Source organism: Thalassophryne amazonica, chromosome 19, assembly GCF_902500255.1.
Source record: "Thalassophryne amazonica chromosome 19, fThaAma1.1, whole genome shotgun sequence".
Taxonomy (NCBI): domain Eukaryota; kingdom Metazoa; phylum Chordata; class Actinopteri; order Batrachoidiformes; family Batrachoididae; genus Thalassophryne; species Thalassophryne amazonica.
The window spans coordinates 53243237-53270892 of NC_047121.1; the positions used below are offsets into that span (position 1 = coordinate 53243237).

The 27656-nt window shown below is 40.8% G+C and overlaps 1 protein-coding gene across 1 annotated transcript; it reads left to right on the forward strand.

Annotated features, from left to right (window-relative positions):
• The first annotated feature begins 1855 nt into the window (after positions 1–1855).
• ppie (peptidylprolyl isomerase E (cyclophilin E)) lies at positions 1856–27656 on the forward strand. Its single transcript, XM_034159677.1, has 10 exons — positions 1856–1941; positions 8167–8265; positions 8346–8389; positions 9550–9576; positions 9694–9775; positions 9864–9970; positions 10856–10979; positions 26087–26272; positions 26355–26497; positions 27490–27656. The coding sequence occupies exons 1-10, from the start codon at positions 1911–1913 to the stop codon at positions 27556–27558; spliced, it is 912 nt and encodes a 303-aa protein (XP_034015568.1). The 5' UTR covers positions 1856–1910; the 3' UTR covers positions 27559–27656.

Here is a 27656-nt window from a genome sequence, read left to right on the forward strand (position 1 = left end):
GGGTTTCTGTGGGCAGCAACTTTCCTTTGAAGCCAACTTCAAGTGGCCATTCAAGGAAATACAAGATTCGACTTAATTTTTCAGCATCAGTGGTTCTCACTTGAACACAACAGAGATATACTGTCTGAGTGTGCAGCTTTTTTTAAAGCTGGAAATACGTAAATATTATTTTAATTATATTAATATTTTAGTATTCCTAAATTTTACTGCTAAGTAAAAATAAGTGTGTTAGCCAAGTTCACATCCATCATGGACGACTCCTCTCACCCTCTGCACTGGACTGTAGTGGAGCTGAGCAACTCCTTCAGTGACAGGCTTGAGGCACCCTCAGCGGAAGAAGGAAAGATACCTCAGGTCGTTCCTCCCTGCTGCTGTCAGACTGTACAATAACACTGTGAAATAACCACATGCAATAATATGTCCACAAATCACGTGCAATATTAATATGTCCACATGTGCAACAACTTGTTTACAAATTCCAGCACTAATGTCACCTTATCACATCTAAATTCCACTTCACATATTGTAAATAAGATGCTCCTATCTTTTTTCAATCCCACTTTACTTATATATATATATATATGTGTGTGTGTGTGTATAGTCTAGCTTTTTCTACATTTTCTTATTTTATTGTACTGTTACAAGTAATATTATTATTATTATTATTGCTTATCCTTGCACACGCTGTTTGATGAACATTTTCCTACTCGCACCCATCTTGTGTTTTTAAGAGTTGACGTAACATGTGACTTTCTCCTCTGTGAGATCAATAAAGTCTTATTTACTGTTCGCATTTCTTCTGCATTTTTTCAGTGATTTCATTTTTAAATTTTTTGTTATCCACCATTTTCATTCATGCATATATTTTATTCATTTTGCAGTTTCATTTCTAGTTATATATCCTACAGTTTTATTGTTATTGTTTTTCTTATTGCTGACATTTTAAGAAAGGATCACGAAACTACGTTCATTTTACATATGCAACTTATTTTCACATTTTTAAAAAAAAAATAAATAAATAAAAACGAAATATTAAGTGGTTTATTCCGTAATTGCAGTTAGTCCATAACCAGATATTTCTGAATTTTTATTTTCCCGGCGACCCGGTCATCGGATGAGCGGTTGAACATGAGTGAGTGAATGCGAACATTTTTATTTCGACTTCACCAATCCGGTTGTTAAGCGCTGACGTAACGCATCACGTGATAAATCTGTTTCCGGGTCCAAGTTAGTTTGTGTTCACATTGTGCGCAAACCACCGTCCCGCCTTTCTCCGTCTCCACCTCTGTTAACCGCATTCGTCTGGTTCTATGGTCAGAACACTTAATAAAACTTTTTTTTTTTTTTTTACTTTACATATTTTCTTATGCACAGGTAAAATATACATGTCTGTTTGTTAATAAAAAAAAATTATTACAATAAACAGGACGTTAAAGTGCAAACTTCACTTTCTCTCCGACGACATGATCAGGAAGCGAGTGTAGCTCACAGCAGCTCCCATTGAAAATAATGGAGAAACAACCTGAGCGTCTGACATTTTGACATAAAACAAACGCAGTAACAACGTCTATAAACCCAGAGAATATATTCATGAGAATTTTAGGCACAATATAAAAATAGTTTTATGTTGCGATGTTAATTGTGTTGTCCGTGTGCAGCGGTTAAAGTGCAGCCTGATCAGAGCATCTCAATGCAGTTCTCAGTGTTACTGAGATCTTGCAGCGCAGCGACCTCTCCGACGTTTTGCGGGATTTGAAACCTGAACCTTGTGTTTTCTTCATTTGTTTGTTATTGTATTTGTTAAAATAAAGTTTTGGTTGGAAAAAAAAGATAGAGGAAACTTCACACCGGAAAAGGCGGGGCTTTGGCATTAACGCACCAATGACAAAGCGCCGGCGTTGAAGTTAAACATGGCCGCCAACAAACGGGTGTTGTATGTCGGTGAGTGAATTTAGCTTTTTTTTTTTTTTAGACATACGAGAAAGTTCTATGGAGTTAAAACTTCACATATCCAAGAAACTGAACACAAACAAAACTACAGGTTAAGTAACGAGGAAAACTAAGGTCGGTACTGAGCTTCATAGTGGAGTAGAGCAGAGAAGGATTTTCTTTCACCACAGATCAAATCTAGGCTTGCATCTCAGATGTACCTTCTGGCAATTTGTAGCTAAACTTTCAGGTCTTCTTTTTAAGAAAATCCTCCTCTATACCACTTCATCATGAAGATGGATAACTGGTGATACAAAATGCAAAGCTTGCATAATTTCTCCAATCACAGTCACGTAAGCCCATAACTTCTTCTGGGTTGTCTGGGTGTCTTGGTGGCTTTCCTCACTCTTCTCCTTCTTCCCCAGTCACTCAGTTTTTGAGAACTGTCTACTCCACACAGATTTACCATAAAGTGTCATACTGTTTGTATTTCTTTGTAATTGATGTAAATAAAGTCCGAAACATATTCAGTGGCAGCTTTACCATCAGAGAGCCTCGTCCACAACCACCACAAAAGACTCCAAGCTGTCAGTGATATTAAAGGGGGCAATACACAGTATTAAAAACATGGGGTATGTAAACTTTTGATCAGGTTCATTTGGGTAGTTTCTGTTGTCATTATGATTTAATTATGGAGTTCCACAAGGTTCTGTGCTAGGACCAATTTTATTCACTTTATACATGCTTCCCTTAGGCAGTATTATTAGACGGTATTGCTTAAATTTTCATTGTTACGCAGATGATACCCAGCTTTATCTATCCATGAAGCCAGAGGACACACACCAATTAGCTAAACTGCAGGATTGTCTTACAGACATAAAGACATGGATGACCTCTAATTTCCTGCTTTTAAACTCAGATAAAACTGACGTTATTGTACTTGGCCCCACAAATCTTAGAAACATGGTGTCTAACCAGATCCTTACTCTGGATGGCATTACCCTGACCTCTAGTAATACTGTGAGAAATCTTGGAGTCATTTTTGATCAGGATATGTCATTCAAAGCGCATATTAAACAAATATGTAGGACTGCTTTTTTGCATTTACGCAATATCTCTAAAATTAGAAAGGTCTTGTCTCAGAGTGATGCTGAAAAACTAATTCATGCATTTATTTCCTCTAGGCTGGACTATTGTAATTCATTATTATCAGGTTGTCCTAAAAGTTCCCTAAAAAGCCTTCAGTTAATTCAAAATGCTGCAGCTAGAGTACTAACGGGGACTAGAAGGAGAGAGCATATCTCACCCATATTGGCCTCTCTTCATTGGCTTCCTGTTAATTCTAGAATAGAATTTAAAATTCTTCTTCTTACTTATAAGGTTTTGAATAATCAGGTCCCATCTTATCTTAGGGACCTCGTAGTACCATATCACCCCAATAGAGCGCTTCGCTCTCAGACTGCAGGCTTACTTGTAGTTCCTAGGGTTTGTAAGAGTAGAATGGGAGGCAGAGCCTTCAGCTTTCAGGCTCCTCTCCTGTGGAACCAGCTCCCAATTCAGATCAGGGAGACAGACACCCTCTCTACTTTTAAGATTAGGCTTAAAACTTTCCTTTTTGCTAAAGCTTATAGTTAGGGCTGGATCAGGTGACCCTGAACCATCCCTTAGTTATGCTGCTATAGACGTAGACTGCTGGGGGGTTCCCATGATGCACTGTTTCTTTCTCTTTTTGCTCTGTATGCACCACTCTGCATTTAATCATTAGTGATCGATCTCTGCTCGCCTCCACAGCATGTCTTTTTCCTGGTTCTCTCCCTCAGCCCCAACCAGTCCCAGCAGAAGACTGCCCCTCCCTGAGCCTGGTTCTGCTGGAGGTTTCTTCCTGTTAAAGGGAGTTTTTCCTTCCCACTGTAGCCAAGTGCTTGCTCACAGGGGGTCGTTTTGACCATTGGGGTTTTACATAATTATTGTATGGCCTTGCCTTACAATATAAGGCGCAACTGTTTGTTGTGATTTGGCGCTATATAAAAAAAAATTGATAGATTGAATTGATTTAAAAAGAGGAAGCAGTTGTTTGACAATAAATGGCTTCACCCAACCACTAACCATGAGTGGAAAAAAAGTTTTTTTTGTGTTGTCATTCATATTCTCTTAAAAATGACCAAAAAACCAAAAATTCTGCCAGGATATGTAAACTTTTGAGCACAACTGTATATGTCGCGGATATGAACGAGCAAAGCTCTTCAGCATCTCACCATGTCTTTTAGGTCTAGGGATGGGTATTGATCATTGGCTGGACTGAAAGGCGCAGGACACACAGGAGGCTTTACAGGTTTTTTATGTCAACAACATTTTATTGAGTCTTAAAGTAAATAAATATGAAATTGGTCACTGGATCCTTGATCTTTGGACATAAATAGAAATAAACAAAATGTGTACATGGTGGATCCTAGATCTCTGGACCTAAATGGAAATAAACTAAATCTGTAGTTTTTGTCAAAAGCAGTTCCTTTCAGAGATTATTGGCATGAATACCACTCTGTATGTCTGAGCTGAGCTCAGCCGGCTGTACATCAGCATCAGTGTAATTCGTAAAGAACGCTGGACGTCTCATTTTGAGAGGAAAAACACGTTTTAGTCCATTGTAGTTTATTGTTTGTATTACGTTTGGAAAGAGGTGTCATTTGATTTAAAACAGTGATTTGCTTTGAAGTTATTAATTCTGTACATGACACCGGACTCTAACTTTACTCAGCAGAGTGCATAGTGCTTGGAGCTGTGCGAACGGAACGGAGGACGATTCTCGTTTCTTGCCTGCAACAAGACCAGAGTCCCTGTTAGTGACTTTAATCCACACAAAATGACTTATGATTGACATCTTTAAATGGCTTTGAGAGGGGCTAAGAAGCGGACTTTCTGCTTCTGAAAAGCAGCGAAGCAGTGAACCAACGAAGCAGTGGAGCTGAGCACTGCTTCGTTGGTTCAAGCTTCAAGAACAGCTGCTGCAGAAGCGGTTGATTACAGACCTGCTGCAGGGTCTGCAATCAACATAGAGAAATGATCATTTTCCTGAAAACACATTCAAAAACAATGGCCACTCTGAAAGACAGATAAGGGAATTGTTCAGCAAAAAGGCTATTGATTGTTATTGATTGTCGGTGGATTGAATCATTTCGTGCCATTTCCGGTTTGTGGCTTCGTCTACCGTCGGCTTGTGGCTTTTTACGACAATGTTGTCTGATTTGTGGCTTTTTCTCCACTGGGGGAGATTTTTTTGTGCCATTTCCGGTTTGTGCCTTCGTTGACCATAAGAGCGAGCTTCGCTGCATGGGCGCTTCGCTCGTATTAGTGTGAAATAATTGTACATAATATGTATATGTCACGGACATGATGAGCAAAGCTCTTCAGCATCTCACCATGTCATTTAGGTAGTTGTGTGCACATCCAATCCAACATTAGGCCAGGTGCAGGTTAATCAGGAACTGCAGACAGGAAAAAGAGGGAAAATCTGCACACTGGTTTAAGCTCCCAAAATCTTTTTATTGACTAAAAAAAAGCAACGTTTCGACTGTTGTTTTTTTTTTTTTTAGTCAATAAAAAGATTTTGGGAGCTTTAAACCAGTGTGCAGATTTTCCCTCTTTATCTCTGGGGCTGAATTTTTGTGCCATTTCCAGTTTGTGCCTTCATCTACCATAGAGCGAGTTTCATGCTGCTGCACGGCGCTTCGCTCATATTAAATTAAAAAGTAGAAATCAGGGACCTCATATACAAAGACTTGCGTGGATTTCCTACTGAAACATGGCATAAGCCAAAACCCAGGAACTGGCGTAAGCACAAAAATATTCAGATGTGCATGGACATGAATTCACGCACGTTCCGTTTGTCCATCCCACTGAACGTGGAATTGAATGTGGAACCAATCTCCTCCCTGGCCACGCACCCCCCTTAAATATGCACTTTTGTGTAAATAGGACCTTTGAGCAGGGATTCCTCACGACGTGACATCAGACAACATGAACACAGGAAATAAATGATACTGTAGATGACTGGAAATTACGTGGAGACACACAGGGACAGTTTATTCAGTACGCTGTTAAATGGATTAATCATGAAACTGGAAAAATGTTTGTGGGAGCTAAGGAGCGTGTGTGTGAGACAAAACAGCGCACACACACACTGATGTGACAAGGTGAGGCACGCCTCTACTGACAGTGTGATGTTTACAATTTACACACACGTTTATTGACAAATACTGAACACAGGAAGCCTGTTAAGAAGCTCTGCATCTCACCATCAAGCAAAAATAAAAAAGACATTAAGAATAATAATAAAAACATATTTGAATGCGCACATGCCCAAATGTGGCCGCGCTGGTTTACGTTTGAATAAATTAAACAAATACACTATTTGCACAGCAAGCAGCTACTTAATTGCCCCTTGTGAGATTAATAAAGTTGTTTGATTGAGCAGTTGCCATCGCGCACCGTGCCAAACACCAGCCTGACACGCATTTGCGCATCACATACGATGTGAACATGTGTGCAGTTAATAGCTCGATTACACTGAAACCGGCTCTTGCTGCACGTGGCGCTTTAATATTGGAATGTGATGTATCTGGATGACTTTCGGATGGATGCGTTCCACACAGCTGGTGGCTCGGCTCCAAGTTGACTGGCACACTGCTGACTGATCGGCCAGCTCACGCTGAAATGCCCGTTTCCAGGAAGTGCAGCGTGCACCTGTGTGGACACAGACAACCCCTGGCTCCTAGCCATATTGCGCTCTGGGACGGCCGCAGTTCTGCGCGCAGCTCCAGCAACAGTGGCCTTGATAATCAGAATCAGTTTATGAGTCAGTTAGTGTCATTTGCAAGTAACTCCTCGTGTTCAAGGTCCTCTGACGCTAAGCGCCATTTTACGCATCACTTTGCACATGATTTTGTATCCATCTATATAACTGCAAACACATGGGTGTGTTAACTGTTCATCAGTGTGTCTCTGATGTGCACATCACTCTGATGACTTCATGTTTTCACACCATTAGCAGTTCCCAGCATCACCTCTACGTGTCCACAGTGGAACAACAGCTGTAGAAACGTGCGTACACCAGCCTGGATCTTTGCGTGACACACCGCACATTTCCACGGTTATTTCACTTAGATACATCTGAACATTGGTGTGGAAACGGATGGATGTCAGGTTTTTGTGTGTAAGAACGCTTTGTACATGAGGCCCCAGGTGTGTAACTGAGAGCTGTGAGCTCCTAAAAATTACATTCACCATGTCTCCAAAAATACTACAATCAATCTGAGAGCCAAATAATCAGACACACACCACAACATAAATGTACAAGTAAATACACACACATCTGTCGTGGTGGTTTTGATGATTTATGATTTCATCATGTGACTAAATTATGAAGTCATTTATACCGATCAATCACAATTGTTTTGCTCATCAATATATGCTTCAGAATTTAGATAATTCATCCAGGCTTCTTGGTTGTTGAAGTTTACAGAAAAAAAGATTTTTTGTTTTGTTTTTTCCCAGACTATGTTTTTCTTGACATTTGATCAAACTACTCCAGAATCTAATCACCTGTAGAGATCTACGAGGGTAGGCTGAAAAGTTCTAAGGCTCCCCATGAAGGAGTAATGCATTAACTGCATTATAGTGAGCCTTAGAACTTTTCAGCCTACCCTCGTATCAAAGTAATATTCCCACCAAGTTTAAAGGAAATCCCGTCAGTTGTTATCTTGTCCACAGGCTCACACGTGCCAGTGAAAACAACACCTTGCATTACGGGTTTGCAGACATGCAGGATAAAAAACTTCTTGAGTTTATAGTGTCATCTCTCAACATAACCCCTACGATTCGTGTCGTATTAACCCGTCAGAACGGATGCACGAGCATGTGGCCAATATTACATTCTCTGAAACACACACCCCTCAATACATTTCAATAAAATGTCTGATTTCATCACAAATACTTGTTTTACGAGATGGTGTCACCTCCTTTTCCCCTTGAGCGCAACTCTCGTACCGAAAACACAAATTGACGTCGTTGTCGTGTGACTACTGCTGATAAAACCAAAACATTGTGTAAAAATGTGTAAAATAATTGATTTGTTTTATTATTTGATTTATTTCTCAGTAACACTGACCTTCCCTGGATGGTAAAATGATGGAAAACATTAGACGTCCTGTTGTTGGTGGCCACTGTGTGTTTGTGTTGAAGGTGGCCTAGCAGAGGAGGTGGACGAGAAGGTTTTACATGCAGCGTTTATCCCGTTTGGAGACATCACAGACATCCAGATCCCGCTGGACTATGAGACAGGTCAGAGCAGGTTGTATATTAAACAGTGAAGGTACAAAGAGTCTGAAGTTGTCCTATTTATGTCTTGTTTCCATTTTCAGAAAAGCACAGAGGCTTTGCCTTTGTTGAGTTTGAGTTGGCAGAGGTAGGTCCTGCAGCGCTGAAGTTTTCCTGGTCGTGAATTTCTCTCTCCTAATCAGGTGCTGGTTAGCTTTTGTTAGTTAGTGTGACTGTCTGAAGGACACACATAGAGAAAATGAAGAATATCTATAAAATATAGCAATTAAAAATGTAAAAACTAACATTGAAGTGAGATTTATTGGACTTTGAGGAACCCAAGCCACATTTAACTGTAAATAGAGGAAAAAGAAAGATTCTTCACATTATTGTCTAAAAACAGTCCAAAACACCCCAAAACAATTGAGTGATTAATAAACTTCAAAAATCAGGGCATTTTCACATTTAGGAAGCTGGAATTACAGAATGTTGTCATTATTGTAGGGCTGCAACAATTATTTTCATCAATATTAAATTGATCAATTATTATCTCGATTAGTTGTTATCTCCATATATATATATATATATATATATATATATATATATATATCATCATGATCATCATCATCAAGTGTCTTTTTTTGTACACAGCCCAAAGATAGGGAGTAAAGCAGCTTGTAAAATAAACCAGAAAATATTCATATTTAAGAAGCTGAAATCAAAGAATTTGGATATTTTTGAAATAACTCAGGAGGATTTGTCAGTTATAAAAATAGCTGTACGTTAATTTAATAGTCCATCAATAAATGATAAATTGTTGTTTAAAAAACAAAAAATACAAAAGAAAAATATTATTTTGACTATAAACTGAGGAGAAAAGAGGCGGGCGGGAAAAAGAGAAAACAGGGGCAATGTGGCTAAATTAGTACTTAATTAATGAAACTATCAAGCATTTGATTGTACTATATAACTGTGTATACTCCTAAAGTAAATATTGGTACACAACATTTAAATTTTTATTTATTTTTTTATTGCATACGGCTGTTTGATGACACATACTTTATTAAATGAATCGACAGTATATAATAATCATAAAGCAGCAACACGACAAACCCTTTCTGTGAATATGAGTAAAATGAACGACACAAATCAGATAATTTCCAAAGTAAAGTGAGTTTCACCTGAGCAAGATTTTTTTTTTTTTAATTCAAAGAAAGTGCAAATTCTTGCAGCCTGTGTAGATGTAGTTATTGATCTCCACCTAACAAGCATTTTTAAACATACTTTGTGCTCTTTTTTCTCCTGCAGGATGCTGCAGCAGCTATTGATAACATGGTGAGTCCCTCACCAATCTGCTTCACATTTTAAAGTATTGGAGCATTTTTGCTTGTCTAAAGTAGGCATGATGTTTGTTTTAGAATCTTGGGTTTTGTTCCCTATTTTTTCTGGCAGAATGAGTCTGAGCTTTTCGGGCGGACTATCCGGGTAAACATTGCCAAGCCCATGAGAATCAAAGAAGGTTCTTCTCGACCAGGTGACTTTCAGGGAGCCCGGTGGTTGATGTATTTTCCTGCGGTGTTTTTAAATGCACAGCTGTGATTTGAGCTCTGCATGTGCCTCAGTGTGGTCAGACGACGACTGGCTGAAGAGGTTTTCAGGGAAGTCATCAGAGGAGGTGGACGGGGAGGCGGCGGGGGCGGGAGACACGGCCAGCACAGCAACACAGGAGGTGAGATGGTTCTGTTGAATGTCTGTTGATCCTACACTACCATGGGTTATGGATCTTTAATAAAAAAGAGTCCTGATCTTTACTTGTTAATTTTCTTTCCCACGTTGTGTTTTACGGTTTTTCCTTTGCATTTGATTTTAGATCCAAGTCCTTACAAAAGTGTTATGTGTCTGCAGCTTAGAGATTAAATTGATTAAAGGTAAAATTTTATAAATGGTTAACATTAGCATCTCTTTGAGGTTTTGTTTGTTTGTTTTGATGTTATGGAACAGAGCTGGGAAAAAAAGTTCCACTTCACTGGAGAGCTGCTGCTCAAACTGTTTTCATCTTTCCGTCCACCAAATGTTGAGTCAGTCTGTCCTCGCTGGCAGATTCTATATGAACTGAAGATGCATCAGAACAGATTCAAAAGTCAGTTCGGTGTATTTCTACAGCACCAAGTCATAACAAATGTTAGCTGAGGGGGCTTCACAACAAGCAGATTGGCAGCAGTGGTTGGGAGAAATGTTTATTGATTGCAAGAAGAAACCTCAAGCAGACCAGAGTCAGTGGGTTGACATCTGCTTTTGCCGTAAAAACTAAGTAAAAAGTGCAAGAAAGAATTGCCACGTGTGCAAATATAAATTTTGCTCCTTAGCAACCATACACGTGTAGATTGTTGTTGTCAGAACTGACAGCTTGTAGCAGAGCAGAGTCCCAGCAAATTACCAGCTGGCAAGTTGACTATCAGTGCCAGATCAGTCACAGAAGGAAAACACCCCCCTGTGTACACGACGCATTCAGAAGAAGTTAAAGGGGAAAATGCTGGACCCCAGGAACACTAAATTTAAATGTTGGGTCCCATCTTTTTTTAAATGGTGACTGAAGTGTGGTTTGTGTCTGCAGACTGGACCTACACCTAGAAAGGGTCGAGTAAACCCCCAGGTCTACATGGACATCAAGATCGGCAACAAGCCAGCAGGGAGGTTACGCTTCCTCCTCCGAGCTGACGTCGTTCCCATGACGGCAGGTCTGTACGATGTCCTTCACACCAACACATCCCACGATCCTACAGTACAGTACCACAGGATGCAAAGTAGAACTTTAAACAACAAGTGTTACATTCATGATTAGTGGCTGAAACAAGCCTCCATTTGCTGTGCACATACAATCCCAGTTAATTGGAATTGGGGTTGTATATGCGTTTCCTTAAACAACCTGCCACCTATATATAAAACAGATCCATTAAGAAGGCGGGGTGGATCTTGGATGATCCCAGTCACGCCTTGTACTCTGAGTCCAAAATGCTTCCATCTGGTCATAGAGTTATGTCCAAGAGATGTCAGACCAATAGGTACAAGAACTCTTTTATTCCCACTCTCACAAGATTTTTAAACTTTATCACGTGTGTTTTTTTTTATCTAGGTTTTATGTTGTGTTATTATGTTTACTGCTTGGTGAGTTTTCATGCCATATTTAAGATCATGTTATGTTTATGTATGTATGAATGTGTTTTACTGCTGCGTGCACAACAAATTGCCCCCGAGGGGGTAATAAAGACAACTTGATATCTTGAATGAAGTTGGGACTTTGTGTAAAATGTAAATAAAAACAGAATTCAGTGATTTTCAAATCCTCTTCAACCTACATTCAATTGAATACACCACAAAGACAAGATATTTAATGTTCAAACTGATAAACTTTATTGTTTTTGTGCAAATATTTGCTCATTTTGAAATGGATGCCTGCAACACATTTCAAAAAAGCTGGGACAGTGGTATGTTTACCACTGTGTTACATCACCTTTCCTTCTAACAACACTCAATAAGCATTTGGGTACCAAGGACACTGATTGTTGAAGCTTTGTAGGTGGAATTCTTTCCCATTCTTGCTTGATGTACGACTTCAGTTGTTCAACAGTCCGGGGTCTCCGTTGTATTTTGCGCTTCATAATGCGCTACACATTTTCAGTGGGTGACAGGTCTGGACTGCAGACAGGCCAGTCTAGTACCCGCACTCTTTTACTACGAAGCCACACTGTTATAACACATGCAGAATATGGCTTGGCATTGTCTTGCTGAAATAAGCAGGGACGTCCCTGAAAAAGACGTTGCTTGGATGGCAGCATGTGTTGCTCCAAAACCTGGATGTACCTTTCAGCATTGATGGTGCCATCACAGATGTGTAAGTTGCCTATGCCATGGGCACTAACACACCCCCATGCCATCACAGATGCTGGCTTTTCAACTTTGCACTTGTAACAATCTGGATGGTCTTTTTCCTCTTTTGCCCAGAGGACATGACATCCATGATTTCCAAAAATAATTTGAAATGTGGACTCATCAGACCACAGCACACTTTTCCACTTTGCGTCTGTCCATTTCAAATGAGCTCGGGCCCAGAGAAGGCAGCAGCGTTTCTGGATGTTGTTGATGTTTGGCTTTCGCTTTGCATGGTAGAGTTTTAACTTGCACTTGTAGATGTAGTGACGAACTGTGTTAACTGACAGTGGTTTTCTGAAGTGTTCCTGAGCCCACGCGGTAAGATCGTTTACACAATGATGTCGGTTTTTAAAGCAGTGCCACCTGAGGGATCGAAGGTCACGGGCATTCAATGTTGGTTTTCGGCCTTGCCGTTTACGTGTAGAAAGTTCTCCAGATTCTCTGAATCTTCTGATTACATTATGGACTGTAGATGATGGAATCCATAAATTCCTTGCAATTGAACGTTGAGAAACATTGTTCTTAAACTGTTGGACTATTTTCTCATGCAGTTCACAAAGTTGTGATCCTCACCCCACCTTTGCTTGTGAACGGCTGAGACTTATGGTGATGCTTCTTTTATACCCAATCATGACACTCACCTGTTTCCAATTAACCTGTTCACCTGTGGAATGTTTCAAACAGGTGTTCTTTGAGCATTCATCAACTTTCCCCGTCTTTTGTTGCCCCGTCCCAGCTTTTTTGAAATGTGTTTGAACATTAAATATCTTGTCTTTGTGGTGTATTCAATTGAATATAGGTTGAAGAGGATTTGCAAATCGTATTCTGTTTTTAATTTACATTTAACACAACATCCCAACTTCATTGGAATTGGGGTTGTATGATAACTGCTTCTTTATTTTTTATTTGTTCCATTTCCTCTCTTTCAAAATCTCTATTCTTTCCTCTGGGCTTCGCCTGTAGTTTTGCTGAAAATTTGATGAATTGTTGTCATGTGACTGGTGGTTTCAGTAGAGTCCTTCAAGGCTTCACAGCTGTGCTGAGGAGGGCAGAATTATTATTGGGAGGATTTGGATCATTCACATGGTTTATTTTTGGTAACATAATTAAATGAAATGCATAATAAAGTGATTTTAATGAAGTCACTATTTAAGTTTAAATTTAGCTATTTTTCCTGACAAAAGCTTTCAGTACGGTTAGTACTAAGGGCCCTTGGACAAGGCCTTTAATCCCCTATTGCTCCTGGTGTGTAGTGAGCGCCTTGTATGGCAGCACCCTGACATCGGGGTGAATGTGAGGCATAATTGTAAAGCCCTTTGAGCGTCTGATGCAGATGGAAAAGTGCTATATAAATGCAGTCCCTTTATTAGTTAAAGGAACATAGGAAAATTGAAAACCTGACCATAATTTCAAATTTTGTAGTTTCTGGTTATGATAAATGGTGTAATTCTGGATATTATTATTCAAATCAAATCAATTTTATTTATATAGCGCCAAATCACAACAAACAGTTGCCCCAAGGTGCTTTATATTGTAAGGCAAGACCATACAATAATTACGGAAAAACCTCAACGGTCAAAACGACCCCCTGTGAGCAAGCACTTAGCGACAGTGGGAAGGAAAAACTCCCTTTTAACAGGAAGAAACCTCCAGCAGAACTAGGCTCAGGGAGGGGCAGTCTTCTGCTGGGACTGGTTGGGGCTGAGGGGAGAGAATCAGGAAAAAGACATGCTGTGGAAGAGAGCAGAGATCAATCACTAATGATTAAATGCAGAGTGGTGCATACAGAACAAAAAGAGAAAGAAACACTCAGTGCATCATGGGAACCCCCAGCAGTCTAAGTCTATAGCAGCATAACTAAGGGATGGTTCAGGGTCACCTGATCCAGCCCTAACTATAAGCTTTAGCAAAAAGGAAAGTTTTAAGCCTAATCTTATAAGTAATGAGGGTGTCTGTCTCCCTGATCTGAATTGGGAGCTGGTTCCAGAGGAGAGGAGCCTGAAAGCTGAAGGCTCTGCCTCCCATTCTACTCTTACAAACCCTAGGAACTACAAGTAAGCCCGCAGTCTGAGAGCGAAGCGCTCTATTGGGGTGATATGGTACTAAGAGGTCCCTAAGATAAGATGGGACCTGATTATTAAAAACTTTATAAGTAAGAAGAAGAATTTTAAATTCTATTCTGTAATTAACAGGAAGCCAATGAAGGGAGGCCAATATGGGTGAGATATGCTCTCTCCTGTCAGTACTCTACCTGCAGCATTTTGAATTATCTGAAGGCTTTTCAGGGAACTTTTAGGACAACCTGATAATAATGAATTACAATAGTCCAGCCTAGAGGAAATAAATGCATGAATTAGTTTTTCAGCATCACTCTGAGACAAGACCTTTCTAATTTTAGAGATATTGTGCAAATGCAAAAAAAGCAGTACTACATATTTGTTTAATATGGGCATTGAATGACATATCCTGATCAAAAAATGACTCCAAGATTTCTCACAGTATTACAAGAGGTCAGGGTAATGCCATCCAGAGTAAGGATCTGGTTAGACACCATGTTTCTAAGATTTGTGGGGCCAAGTACAATAACTTCAGTTTTATCTGAGTTTAAAAGCAGGAAATTAGAGGTCATCCATGTCTTTATGTCTGTAACACAATCCTGCAGTTTAGCTAATTGGTGTGTGTCCTCTGGCTTCATGGATAGATAAATTCAAATCAATTTTTTTTTTTATATAGCGCCAAATCACAACAAACAGTTGCCCGAAGGCGCTTTATATTGTAAGGCAAGGCCATACAATAATTATGTAAAACCCCAACGGTCAAAACGACCCCCTGTGAGCAAGCACTTGGCTACAGTGGGAAGGAAAAACTCCCTTTTAACAGGAAGAAACCTCCAGCAGAACCAGGCTCAGGGAGGGGCAGTCTTCTGCTGGGACTGGTTGGGGCTGAGGGAGAGAACCAGGAAAAAGACATGCTGTGGAGGGGAGCAGAGATCGATCACTAATGATTAAATGCAGAGTGGTGCATACAGAGCAAAAAGAGAAAGAAACAGTGCATCATGGGAACCCCCCAGCAGTCTACGTCTATAGCAGCATAACTAAGGGATGGTTCAGGGTCACCTGATCCAGCCCTAACTATAAGCTTTAGCAAAAAGGAAAGTTTTTAACTAAGGGATGGTTCAGGGTCACCTGATCCAGCCCTAACTATAAGCTTTAGTAAAAAGGAAAGTTTTAAGCCTAATCTTAAAAGTAGAGAGGGTGTCTGTCTCCCTGATCTGAATTGGGAGCTGGTTCCACAGGAGAGGAGCCTGAAAGCTGAAGGCTCTGCCTCCCATTCTACTCTTACAAACCCTAGGAACTACAAGTAAGCCTGCAGTCTGAGAGCGAAGCGCTCTATTGGGGTGATATGGTACTACGAGGTCCCTAAGATAAGATGGGACCTGATTATTCAAAACCTTATAAGTAAGAAGAAGAATTTTAAATTCTATTCTAGAATTAACAGGAAGCCAATGAAGAGAGGCCAATATGGGTGAGATATGCTCTCTCCTTCTAGTCCCCGTTAGTACTCTAGCTGCAGCTTAACTGAAGGCTTTTTAGGGAACTTTTAGGACAACCTGATAATAATGAATTACAATAGTCCAGCCTAGAGGAAATAAATGCATGAAATAGTTTTTCAGCATCACTCTGAGACAAGACCTTTCTAATTTTAGAGATATTGCGTAAATGCAAAAAAGCAGTCCTACATATTTGTTTAATATGTGCTTTGAATGACATATCCTGATAAAAAATGACTCCAAGATTTCTCACAGTATTACTAGAGGTCAGTGTAATGCCATCCAGAGTAAGGATCTGGTTAGACACCATGTTTCTAAGATTTGTGGGGCCAAGTACAATAACTTCAATTTTATCTGAGTTTAAAAGCAGGAAATTAGAGGTCATCCATGTCTTCATGTCTGTAAGACAATCCTGCAGTTTAGCTAATTGGTGTGTGTCCTCTGGCTTCATGGATAGATAAAGCTGGGTATCATCTGCGTAACAATGAAAACTTAAGCAATACCGTCTAATAATACTGCCTAAGGGAAGCATGTATAAAGTGAATAAAATTGGTCCTAGCATAGAACCTTGTGGAACTCCATAATTAACTTTAGAAGAAGATTCCCCATTTACATGAACAAATTATAATCTATTAGACAAATATGATTCAAACCACCGCAGCGCAGTGCCTTTAATACCTATGGCATGCTCTAATCTCTGTAATAAAATTTTATGGTCAACAGTATCAAAAGCAGCACTGAGGTCTAACAGAACAAGCACAGAGATGACTCCACTGTCCGAGGCCATAAGAAGATCATTTGTAACCTTCACTAATGCTGTTTCTGTACTATGATGAATTCTAAACCCTGACTGAAACTCTTCAAATAGACCATTCCTCTGCAGATGATCAGTTAGCTGTTTTACAACTACCCTTTCAAGAATTTTTGAGAGAAACGGAAGGTTGGAGATTGGCCTATAATTAGCTAAGATAGCTGGGTCAAGTGATGGCTTTTTAAGTAATGGTTTAATTACTGCCACCTTAAAAGCCTGTGGTACATAGCCAACTAATAAAGACAGATTGATCATATTTAAGATCGAAGCATTAATTAATGGTAGGGCTTCCTTGAGCAGCCTGGTAGGAATGGGGTCTAATAGACATGTTGATGGTTTGGAGGAAGTAACTAATGAAAATAACTCAGACAGAACAATCGGAGAGAAAGAGTCTAACCAAATACCGGTATCACTGAAAGCAGCCAAAGAGAACGATATGTCTTTGGGATGGTTATGAGTAATTTTTTTCTCTAATAGTTAAAATTTTATTAGCAAAGAAAGTCATGAAGTCATTACTAGTTAAAGTTAAAGGAATACTCTGCTCAATAGAGCTCTGACTCTTTGTCAGCCTGGCTACAGTGCTGAAAAGAAACCTGGGGTTGTTCTTATTTTCTTCAATTAGTGATGAGTAGTAAGATGTCCTAGCTTTACGGAGGGCTTTTTTATAGAGCAACAGACTCTTTTTCCAGGCTAAGTGAAGATCTTCTAAATTAGTGAGATGCCATTTCCTCTCCAACTTACGGGTTATCTGCTTTAAGCTGCGAGTTTGTGAGTTATACCACGGAGTCAGGCACTTCTGATTTAAGGCTCCCTTTTTCAGAGGAGCTACAGCATCCAAAGTTGTCCTCAATGAGGATATAAAACTATTGATGAGATAATCTATCTCACTCACAGAGTTTAGGTAGCTACTCTGCCCTTTGTTGGTATATGGCATTGGAGAAGATAAAGAATGAATCATATCCTTAAACCTAGTTACAGTGCTTTCTGAAAGACTTCTACTGTAATGAAACTTATTCCCCACTGCTGGGTAGTCCATCAGGGTAAATTTTATTAAGAAATGATCAGACAGAAGGGGGTTTTCAGGGAATACTGTTAAGTCTTCAATTTCCATACCATAAGTCAGAACAAGATCTAAGGTATGATTAAAGTGATGGGTGGACTCATTTACATTTTGAGCAAAGTCAGTCGAGTCTAACAATAGATTAAATGCAGTGTTGAGGATGTCATTCTCAGCATCTGTGTGGATGTTAAAATCGCCCACTATAATTATCTTATCTGAGCTAAGCACTAAATCAGACAAAAGGTCCAAAAATTCACAGAGAAACTCACACTAACGGCCAGGTGGACGATAGATAACAACAAATAAAACTGGTTTTTGGGACTTCCAATTTGGATGGACAAGACTAAGAGACAAGCTTTCAAATGAATTAAAGCTCTGTCTGGGTTTTTGATTAATTAATAAGCTGGAGTGGAAGATTGCTGCTAATCCTCCGCCTCGGCCCGTGCTACGAGCATTCTGGCAGTTAGTGTGACTCGGCGGTGTTGACTCATTTAAACTAACATATTCATCCTGCTGTAACCAGGTTTCTGTAAGGCAGAATAAATCAATATGTTGATCAATTATTATATCATTTACTAACAGGGACTTAGAAGAGAGAGACCTAATGTTTAATAGACCATATTTAACTGTTTTGTCTGTGGTGCAGTTGAAGGTGCTATATTATTTTTTCTTTTGGAATTTTTATGCTTAGATTTTTGCTGGTTATTGGTGGTCTGGGAGCAGGCACCATCTCTATGGGGATGGGGTAATGAGGGGATGGCAGGGGGAGAGAAGCTGCAGAGAGGTGTGTAAGACTACAACTCTGCTTCCTGGTCCCAACCCTGGATTTTCACGGTTTGGAGGATTTAAGAAAATTAGCCAGATTTCTAGAAATGAGAGCTGCTCCATCCAAAGTGGGATGGATGCCGTCTTTCCTAACAAGACCAGGTTTTCCGCAGAAGCTTTGCCAATTATCTATGAAGCCCACCTCATTTTTTGGACACCACTCAGACAGCCAGCAATTCAAGGAGAACATGCGGCTAAACATGTCACTCCCTGTCCAATTGGGGAGGGGCCCAGAGAAAACTACAGAGTTCGACATTGTTTTTGCAAAGTTACACACCGATTCAATGTTAATTTTAGTGACCTCCGATTGGCGTAACCGGGTGTCATTACTGCCGACGTGAATTACAATCTTACCAAATTTACGCTTAGCCTTAGCCAGCAGTTTAAAATTTCCTTCAGTGTCGCCTGCTCTGGCCCCTGGAAGACAATTGACTATGGTTGCTGGTGTCACTAACTTCACATTTCTCAAAACAGAGTCGCCAATAACCAGAGTTTGTTCCTCGGCGGGTGTGTCGCCGAGTGGGGGAAAAACGGTTAGAGATGTGAATGGATTGGCGGTGTACACGGGGCTTCTGTTTAGGACTACGCTTCCTCCTCACAGTCACCCAGTCGGCCTGCTTTCCCGGCTGCTCGGGATCTGCCGGAGGGGAACTAACGGCGGCTAAGCTACCTTGGTCCGCACCGACTACAGGGGCCTGGCTAGCTGTAGGATTTTCCAAGGTGCGGAGCCGAGTCTCCAATTCGCCCAGCCTGGCCTCCAAAGCTACGAATAAGCTACACTTATTATAAGTACCATTACTGCTAAAGGATGCCGAGGAATAACTAAACATTTCACACCCAGATCAGAAAAGTGCGGGAGAGACAGGAGAAGCCGCCATGCTAAACTGGCTAAGAGCTAGTAGCTGCACTAAGCTAGCGGATTCCTAAAAACACACAAAGTAAATAATGTGTAAATAATTTAGAGGTGATTCAGCAGAGGGAGTGCTTTAGTTAAGGCACGTGAAGATTACACTGTGAAACAAACCGTTATCTAGTTAACTAGCTCAATCTAACTGCGCAGATTAAACAGTTAACAGATACAGCAAAACACCGCTGTGCTCCGGAACAGGAAGTGATCCAATACCGCAGTGAGAGCCAACCACCAGTAGAGGCAGCAAAAGGTCCTTATTGAACAAAAGATGTTTAAAACATGCTGACAGGTTGTAGTTTTTAAAGGATTAACCTTTATTTGATGGTTTAAACAAGAATATTACAAAAGCCACTGTTTTGTCTTGAAAGAATAATGCAATTTTGTTGACAAAAAAACACAAAACTTGTGCACAACTCACAGACAACTAAAGGGACAACATTTATCATGGTAATATAAGGGTTCATAATAACAGGTGTGTACAAATGGCGTTTTGGTGCTGCTGCATTGTTGTGTGTTGTCAGGTTAAATCTGATAATTATGTGGTCACCTTTTGCACATTGACAAACTTGCTTCTGACGGATTGTTTGTTGCTGTGACGCCACTCTGAACTTCACACGGTTGTATACGCTTCTTTTATTTCTGTTTAGCACTCTTCTAGTTATTAATTGTATATACTCTGAACATTATTTAACAACAGTCCTGTTGTGAATCGCTAGCAGTTAGCATTCGTTAGCTAGGTCGACCCCTCCCTTCTCCGTTGTTACTTTTATAGCTATTTCTTTTCTACCCGTTTAATACTTCTGTTCGTTTTTCAGTTGAACTGCTGTGAATTTTAAGTAATTATTTTACTCCTGTGTAAAATTTTAGGAGCGGCTAGCATTTTCACTAGCGGTTAGCTTGCGTTAGCTATTTCGGACCCCAGTCATCATTTTTTCATTTCATTTTTTTACACTCCTGTTAATTAACTGTTTAGTGTATTTTATAGCTGCTGCTTTTTTACCTGTTTAATACTTCTGTTAGTTTTTCAGTGTAACTGCTGGGAATTTTAATAAATTTATTTGCGTCTGTGTGAGCCTTAGGAGTGGTTAGCTTATCCATTATTGGTTAGCTCGTGTTTGCTTGGCTACATTCTTGAATTTCTTAGTGCACAAGGTACACCACTAATTCTACTTTACACCCTCCGTAAATCCTGCGTGATGTTGGAAGATAGGGTGACTCTCTTAGAGAGCCGTGTCCGTAAGTTAGAGCAGCTTCTTAGCGCAGTGGAGTTAGATGTTACGGGCACTCCAGATGAGGTTAGTGTTGGGCCAGCTAGCGAGCCTATTAGCATCAGCTTAGAAACGCTGGCAGTTGAGGACAGCTTTCAGACTGTGGCTAGGTGGAGGAAGCCCCGTAGGGCTTGGTGCCCGGTTGTGGCACCCCGATCACACTCGCCAGTGTGAACTGTGAATCGGTTCTCCCCCTTGGATTTGCCAGATGTGAATTCTCTGAGCCCACAAGTGACTTGCACTCCTGTCTCCAGGCCGAAACACCGGACTTTAGTGATAGGGGATTCTATCAGCCGCACAGTCAAGTTACAGATGCCGGCTGACGTTAAATGTATTCCTGGGGCCAGAGCTCCCGACATTGCATCTCATCTTAGGGTGCTGACGCTGCAGAAGGGAAGACAGACGAAGGAACATGACATGAGATATAGTCACATAGTTATTCACGTTGGCACCAATGATATCAGGATGAAGCACTCAGAGGTCACAAAAATGGACATAGAGAGGACTTGTGACCTTGCCACAAAGATGTGTTGGCATTGATTAATAGGCTCTGGTCCCCTCCCCTCCCGGGGTACTGATGAGACGTTTAGCAGGCTGACATCGTTAAATAGGTGGCTGGCGCAGTTTTATAGATAGTAAGGCTTTAGGTTTATTGAGAACTGGCCTTCGTTCTGGGGCCGCCGTGGCTTGCTGATGCCGGACGGCCTCCACCCTACTGGGGAAGGCGCCGCCATCTTGTCTGCGAACATAGATAGAGCTCTACAGGGAGGGTAACATTAGGAATCTACAGCAGGCCACGGAGCAGGTGATTAGAGACCCTGCAAGGCTTATGACAAATGTGGGTGTGGAATCCATTAGCTTAGCGGGGAATTTAGTGCAGAAAATCCACTATGGTGATAGTGCAGTTTATTTGCCAGGGAGGGAATTTCAACAAGTTGAGACTGTGGCCTGCTTCCGTAGTTGTGTCCATAAAAATCATAGAGGGATATGCTTTCCAAACTTAATACCCATTACTACATTGGATGATGTTGAAATGGCAAAGATTTCGTGTCTGCTACCTACAATGCGTGTGAAATGTCTTAAACCTAAACCTACTTCTAGGCATCTTATATATGCTATTCTGGAACCACCCCTAAACCCAAACAGTTCAACTGTCAACCCCACTGAGGTCCTTAGACTGGGTCTCATTAACATAAGATCACTGTCCTCAAAGTCATTGTTGATCAATGATCTAATTATTGATCATCACTTAGATATGATTGGGCTATGTGAAACCTGGCTTAAACCTATTGCGTCCTCCCCTTAAATGAGGCCTGCCCACCAGCGTATACATTTAGTCACGTCCCTCGTGATGCGAAGCAAGGCGGGGGTGTTGGTCTTATTTGTAAATCTAGGTTTAGCTTATTAGCTGTTGGGGGTTACAAATATCACTCGTTTGAGCATCTGATTCTCCGCTCTGCTCAGGATATTACACATTGCCAAGGTCAGAAGAATAAAAATCAGTCGTATTACTCTGTCACTGTATATAGGCCTCTTGGCCCATATTCTGAATTCTTAGATGAATTTGGTGCGCTCATCTCTAACTTATCAACTAGTGTAGAGATAACATTCTGATCATTGGTGACTTTAACATTCATATAAATAAACCTTCTGATCCCCTCTGCAAATCTTTGGTGGAAATTGTGGATGCATTAGGATTTCGGCAATGCATTCGGGATTCGACACACATTAGTGGAAATACCCTGGATCTGGTTCTCGCACGTGGTATTGCTGTCACGAATATTGACATCATGCCTCTTACATCAGTGGTGTCTGATCACTCACTTATTAACTTTACAGTTTTGCTGCCGTGTTTAGTGGAACAACAACCTTATATATCATTACAGCGATGCATCAACTCCTCAACTAAGACTGAACTCCACGCTAGACTGCCTGATGTCTTAGCTTCACATTTGACAAATACCCAGTCAGTAGACAGATTTGTGGATAGTTTAAACTCAGTGCTCAAAACTACACTCGACATGATTGCACCACCTGTGTTAAAACCGTGCTCCCCCAAATCACAGTCACCTTGGTTCAATAATTATCTGCGTGACCTCAAGCATAAAGCAAGGTCTAGAACGGAAATGGCGTCATTCAAAATTAGAAGTATTTCATCTTGCATGGCGTGATGCTATCTTAAACTATAAGCATGCATTATTGGCTACAAAGCAGACTTACTACTACTCTGATGTAATCAGCATAAACAAGCATAACTCAAAGTTCTTGTTGGACACGGTGGCAACACTTATGCATGGACAACCACCTGTAGTTCGCTCTCCTTTTACAGCACAAGATTTCCTGGATTACTTTGGGAAGAAAATAGAAGACATCAGGTTAAACATATCCCGGCGTGCCTTAATCCAGCCACTACACCCTGCTATTGATGTGGGCGCCACTACTGAGGTATTATCTAGATTTACAGAATTTGACAGTATCTCACTAGGAATGCTGACAAAACTCGAAATGTCAACAAAAAGCACAACCTGTTTATTTGATCCTATACCAACAAAACTGTTTAAGGACCTGTGGCCCACTCTTGGGCCGACTGTGCTGGAAATTATTAATCTTTCTTTAACTTCTGGATCTGTTCCTAAATGTTTCAAATCTGCAGTGATTAAACCATTACTTAAGAAACCTAATCTTGACCCTAGTGTATTGACAAACTATCATCCGATATCAAATCTATCATTTTTCTCAAAAATTCTGGAAAAAATGGTGTCACGGCAGCTCGTAGACTATGTTACTGAGAATAATCTCTTTGAGCCACTGCAGTCTGCTTTTAGAAAATATCATTCCACAGAGATGGCTCTCACTAAAGTGGTGAATGATCTTCTGCTTGCAATGGATTCGGACACCACTACGGTTCTGTTGCTGTTAGATCTCAGTGCTGCATTTGATACAGTCGATCATCATATTCATATTCATTCATCATATCGGGTCCCATCTTATCTTAGGGACCTCATAGTACCATATCACCCCAATAGAGCGCTTCGCTGTCAGACTGCAGGCTTACTTGTAGTTCCTAGTGTTTGTAAGAGTAGAATGGGAGGCAGAGCTTCAGCTTTCAGGCTCCTCTCCTGTGGAACCAGCTCCCAATTTGGATTAGGGAGACAGACACCCTCTCTACTTTTAAGATTAATCTTAAAACTTTCCTTTTTGAAAAAGCTTATAGTTAGGGCTGGATCAGGTGACCCTGAACCATCCCTTAGTTATGCTGCTATAGACTTAGACTGCTGGTGGGTTTCCCATGATGCACCCAGTGTTTCTTTTTATTCACCTCTTTTTTTCTCTGTATGCACCACTCTGCTTTTAATCATTGGTGATTGATCTCTGCTCTCTTCCACAGCATGTCTTTTTCCTGATTCTCTCCCCTCAGCCCCAACCAGTCCCAGCAGAAGACTGCCCCTCCCTGAGCCTGGTTCTGCTGGAGGTTTCTTCCTGTTAAAAGGGAGTTTTCCTTCCCACTGTTGCCAAGTGCTTGCTCATAGGGGGTCGTTTTGACCGTTGGGGTTTTTCTGTAATTATTGTATGGCTTTTGCCTTACAATATAAAGCGCCTTGGGACGACTGTTTGTTGTGATTTGGCGCTATATAAATAAAATTGATTTGATTTGATATTCTACTTGATAGGCTGGAAAATCATTTTGGGATTACTGGGAGTGCCCTTGCATGGCTGACGTCATACTTGACCAGTCGTTCTCACTGTGTTTTGTACAGTAACACTACCTCTAACCTTAGTGACATGAAATTTGGGGTTCCACAGGGGCCTGTCTTAGGCCCCTTGCTTTTCTCCCTTTATATAGCACCCCTTGGGCACATATTGCAGCGTTTTGGGATTACCTTTCACTGATTTGCAGATGATACTCAGTTATACATGCCGATAACTGCTGGTAATCTCATTCACATAAAATCCTTAGAAGATTGCCTTGCAGCAGTGAGAAGTTGGATGTCTAATAACTTCCTACTTTTAAACTCTGATAAGACTGAAATGATGGTTCTTGGTCCAGTGAGACATCGGCATCAATTTGACCAGTTAACACTCAGCCTAGGCTCGTATGTCATACATCACACTGACAAAGTGAGAAACCTTGGGGTAATTTTTGATCCTTCATTGTCCTTTGGCCTCCACATTAGAAATATTACTAGGACTGCTTTCTTCCACCTGCGAAATATAGTTAAGATTCATCCCATCCTGTCTATGGCTGATGCTGAGACCCTGATCCATGCATTTATTTCTTCTAGATTGGACTACTGCAATGTTCTATTTTCTGGTTTACCGCAGTCTAGCATTAGGGCTCTCCAATTGCTTCAAAATGCTGCAGCCAGACTTTTGACACGAAGCAGAAAGTTCGACCACATTACACCCATTTTGGCATCTCTTCACTGGCTTCCTGTCCCAGAGAGAACAGATTTTAAGGTTCTGCTTCTGACCTATAAAATTATTCATGGACTGGCACCTCCCTACCTTGCTGACCTAATTAAACCTTACGTACCGGCCCAGGCTTTACGTTCTCAGGGTGCAGGACTACTTTGTGTCCCTAAGATGAATAAGAAGTCTGCGGGTCACAGAGCTTTCTCTTATCGTGCCCCTGTTCTGTGGAATGATCTCCCTGCGTCAATAAAACAGTCAGATTCTGTGGAGACTTTCAAGTCCAGACTTAAGACGCACTTATTTTCCCTTTCATATGGCTAGCATACTGGTACAGTTTTGTTTTACGCTTTTTACTCTTTTAATTCATTTATTAGTAGTTGGAGTGGGCCGCGGCCTCAACTTTACCTAAATTCTGGGTCTTTTAGTGAAGTTTAGGGCTAGTGGCCGGCAATCACCTTAGTATTTCTGTTTTTCTTGTTGTTTAATGCTGGCAAATTATACAGTATTTTTTTTGTCTTTCTGATGCCTGATTCTGTTTTTTCTCTCTGTTTAAGGTGCAGCTCCATCCAGAGATGGGAGTTGTATTTGTGTTGGCGATCCTCCTGTCCTGTGCGCCAATAGCATTTCTTGTATATTCGTCTGTGAATTGTTCTGTGAAATGTTCTGTAATTTATGTTTGTAGCATGGCCCAAGCAGAGGGTCACCCCTTGGAGTCTGGTCTGCTTGAGGTTTCTTCCTCAGAGGGAGTTTTTCCTTACCACTGTTACTCTGGGGGTTGGTAAGGTTAGACCTTACCTGTGTGAAGCGCTTTGAGGCAACTCTGTTGTGATTTGGCGCTATATAAATGAAAATAAATTGAAAAATTGAAACTGACTTGGACATAAATTTGAAGAGGAAACATCTGTTGCAGCTGCTACAGTGAAACAATAATGCAGTGAAAACTAAGATTGAAAAACTGAAATCATCCATGTTATGTCTTTTAAAAATAAGAACAGTGTTTGTGGAGTAGAAGAGGTGCACTTTTTTTTTTTTGCTCGGTGACCCCAGATTGAGATGTCATCTCTTAAATCTTGTACAGAGAATTTTCGCTGCTTGTGTACACATGAGAAGGGCTTTGGCTTCAAGGGCAGCAGCTTCCACCGCATCATCCCTCAGTTCATGTGCCAGGGAGGTGACTTCACCAACCACAACGGCACAGGCGGCAAGTCCATCTACGGACGCAAGTTTGACGATGAAAACTTTGTGCTGAAACACACCGCTCCAGGTGAGACACGGGAACGCCGCAGTGATGCCGGTTTGTGTTGATGAGAGGATTTTGAGGATGACTCAGTCTGGTGTTCTCACAGGGCAGCTTTCCATGGCGAACTCCGGGCCGAACACGAACGGCTCACAGTTCTTCATCACCACTGATAAAACAGACTGGCTGGACGGGAAACACGTGGTGTTCGGGGAGCTGGTGGAGGGAATGAATGTGCTTCGTACAATGGAGGTAAAGCAGAAAAGGGATTCAGTATTTGTTCAAGATCAGTTCTGATCTGACTTTTACCCATTGATGAAATAAATACAGTGCTAGAACAAAAAATAGCTAAAAATTTGATTTATACATTTATGGATTACTAGCCGAATTACCTGTTCTACGCACAGGTAATAAAGAAGAATTTTAGTCATATCAATGGCTAGTTATTTTAGTTAAGGTGTAGTACGTTGTGTGGATGTCATCATCATTAATTTTCATAGAGCAATTTGTGACAGACATGAGACTCAATTGAATGATGACAAAACGTGACAGCAGGTCATAACACTGCAACGCTGTGGCAGCTGCACACAGCAGGTACATTTTAATTGGAAAACAAAAACACACGCCTTAACTGGCAAACAGCTCGTGCTGTGGCCCGTTCAGATTCTACTTAAAGTGCACCCTGGCCAGCCGCTACTATGTAGGAAGTAAAGTTTGATGCTGCGACCTGACCTGAGTACCACATGAACTGTGAAAATAAGGGCTCCAATGAGCGGGATGTGATCTAGTGTATAAGGCTGAGTGTGTGTGTGTGTGTGTGCGTTTTCAACCTAAGGGCTCCAGTAACCATAACAAGTTTGGTATGGATTGCTTAATTACTGTGGCTGTGCGTAGAGAACACACACACACACGGTCAGCCTTATTTATCAGAAGATTAAAGATTTTGCATGTTTTTTAGAGAATCAGGATGCAATTTCAGAGGTCTCCTCCCACCCCACCCCCGGTATGAAATACAGGGTGATATACAGGGTAATATTGCGATGTCTGTCCGTTTTTGCTTGTTAGCATGATGTCTCAATAACCAATTGACTAATTAGGGTGAATAAGGGTGTACTTGGGCGATGCACTGACACTTTGTATTAGTGATTTTGGGGACGGCAGGGGAAATGTCATCTGATCACTTTAATTTTTTTTTCTTTCTTTCTTTCTTTTTTTTTTTTTGTCATCTGTTTTTGTTGCTGCAGGCTCAGGGAACAAAAGATGGCAAACCAAAGCAGAAAGTGATCATCTCAGACTGTGGAGAATACGTGTGAATAAAAACACTTTTCATGTTTTGTTTGTTCAGAGTCCTGACATCTTCCACCTTGTAAATACTCAATAACTTTTTTTTTAAATAAACATGTACACAGTG

What these genes read in the sequence shown, in the direction of transcription:
- ppie (XM_034159677.1), top strand. Translation starts at nt 1,911, where the DNA reads ATGGCCGCCAACAAACGGGTGTTGTATGTCG. An exon ending in CCCGCTGGACTATGAGACAG is followed by an intron (nt 8,266 to 8,345) that starts GTCAGAGCAGGT and finishes TTCCATTTTCAG; the next exon opens with AAAAGCACAGAGGCTTTGCC. An exon ending in ATGTGCTTCGTACAATGGAG is followed by an intron (nt 26,498 to 27,489) that starts GTAAAGCAGAAA and finishes TTGTTGCTGCAG; the next exon opens with GCTCAGGGAACAAAAGATGG.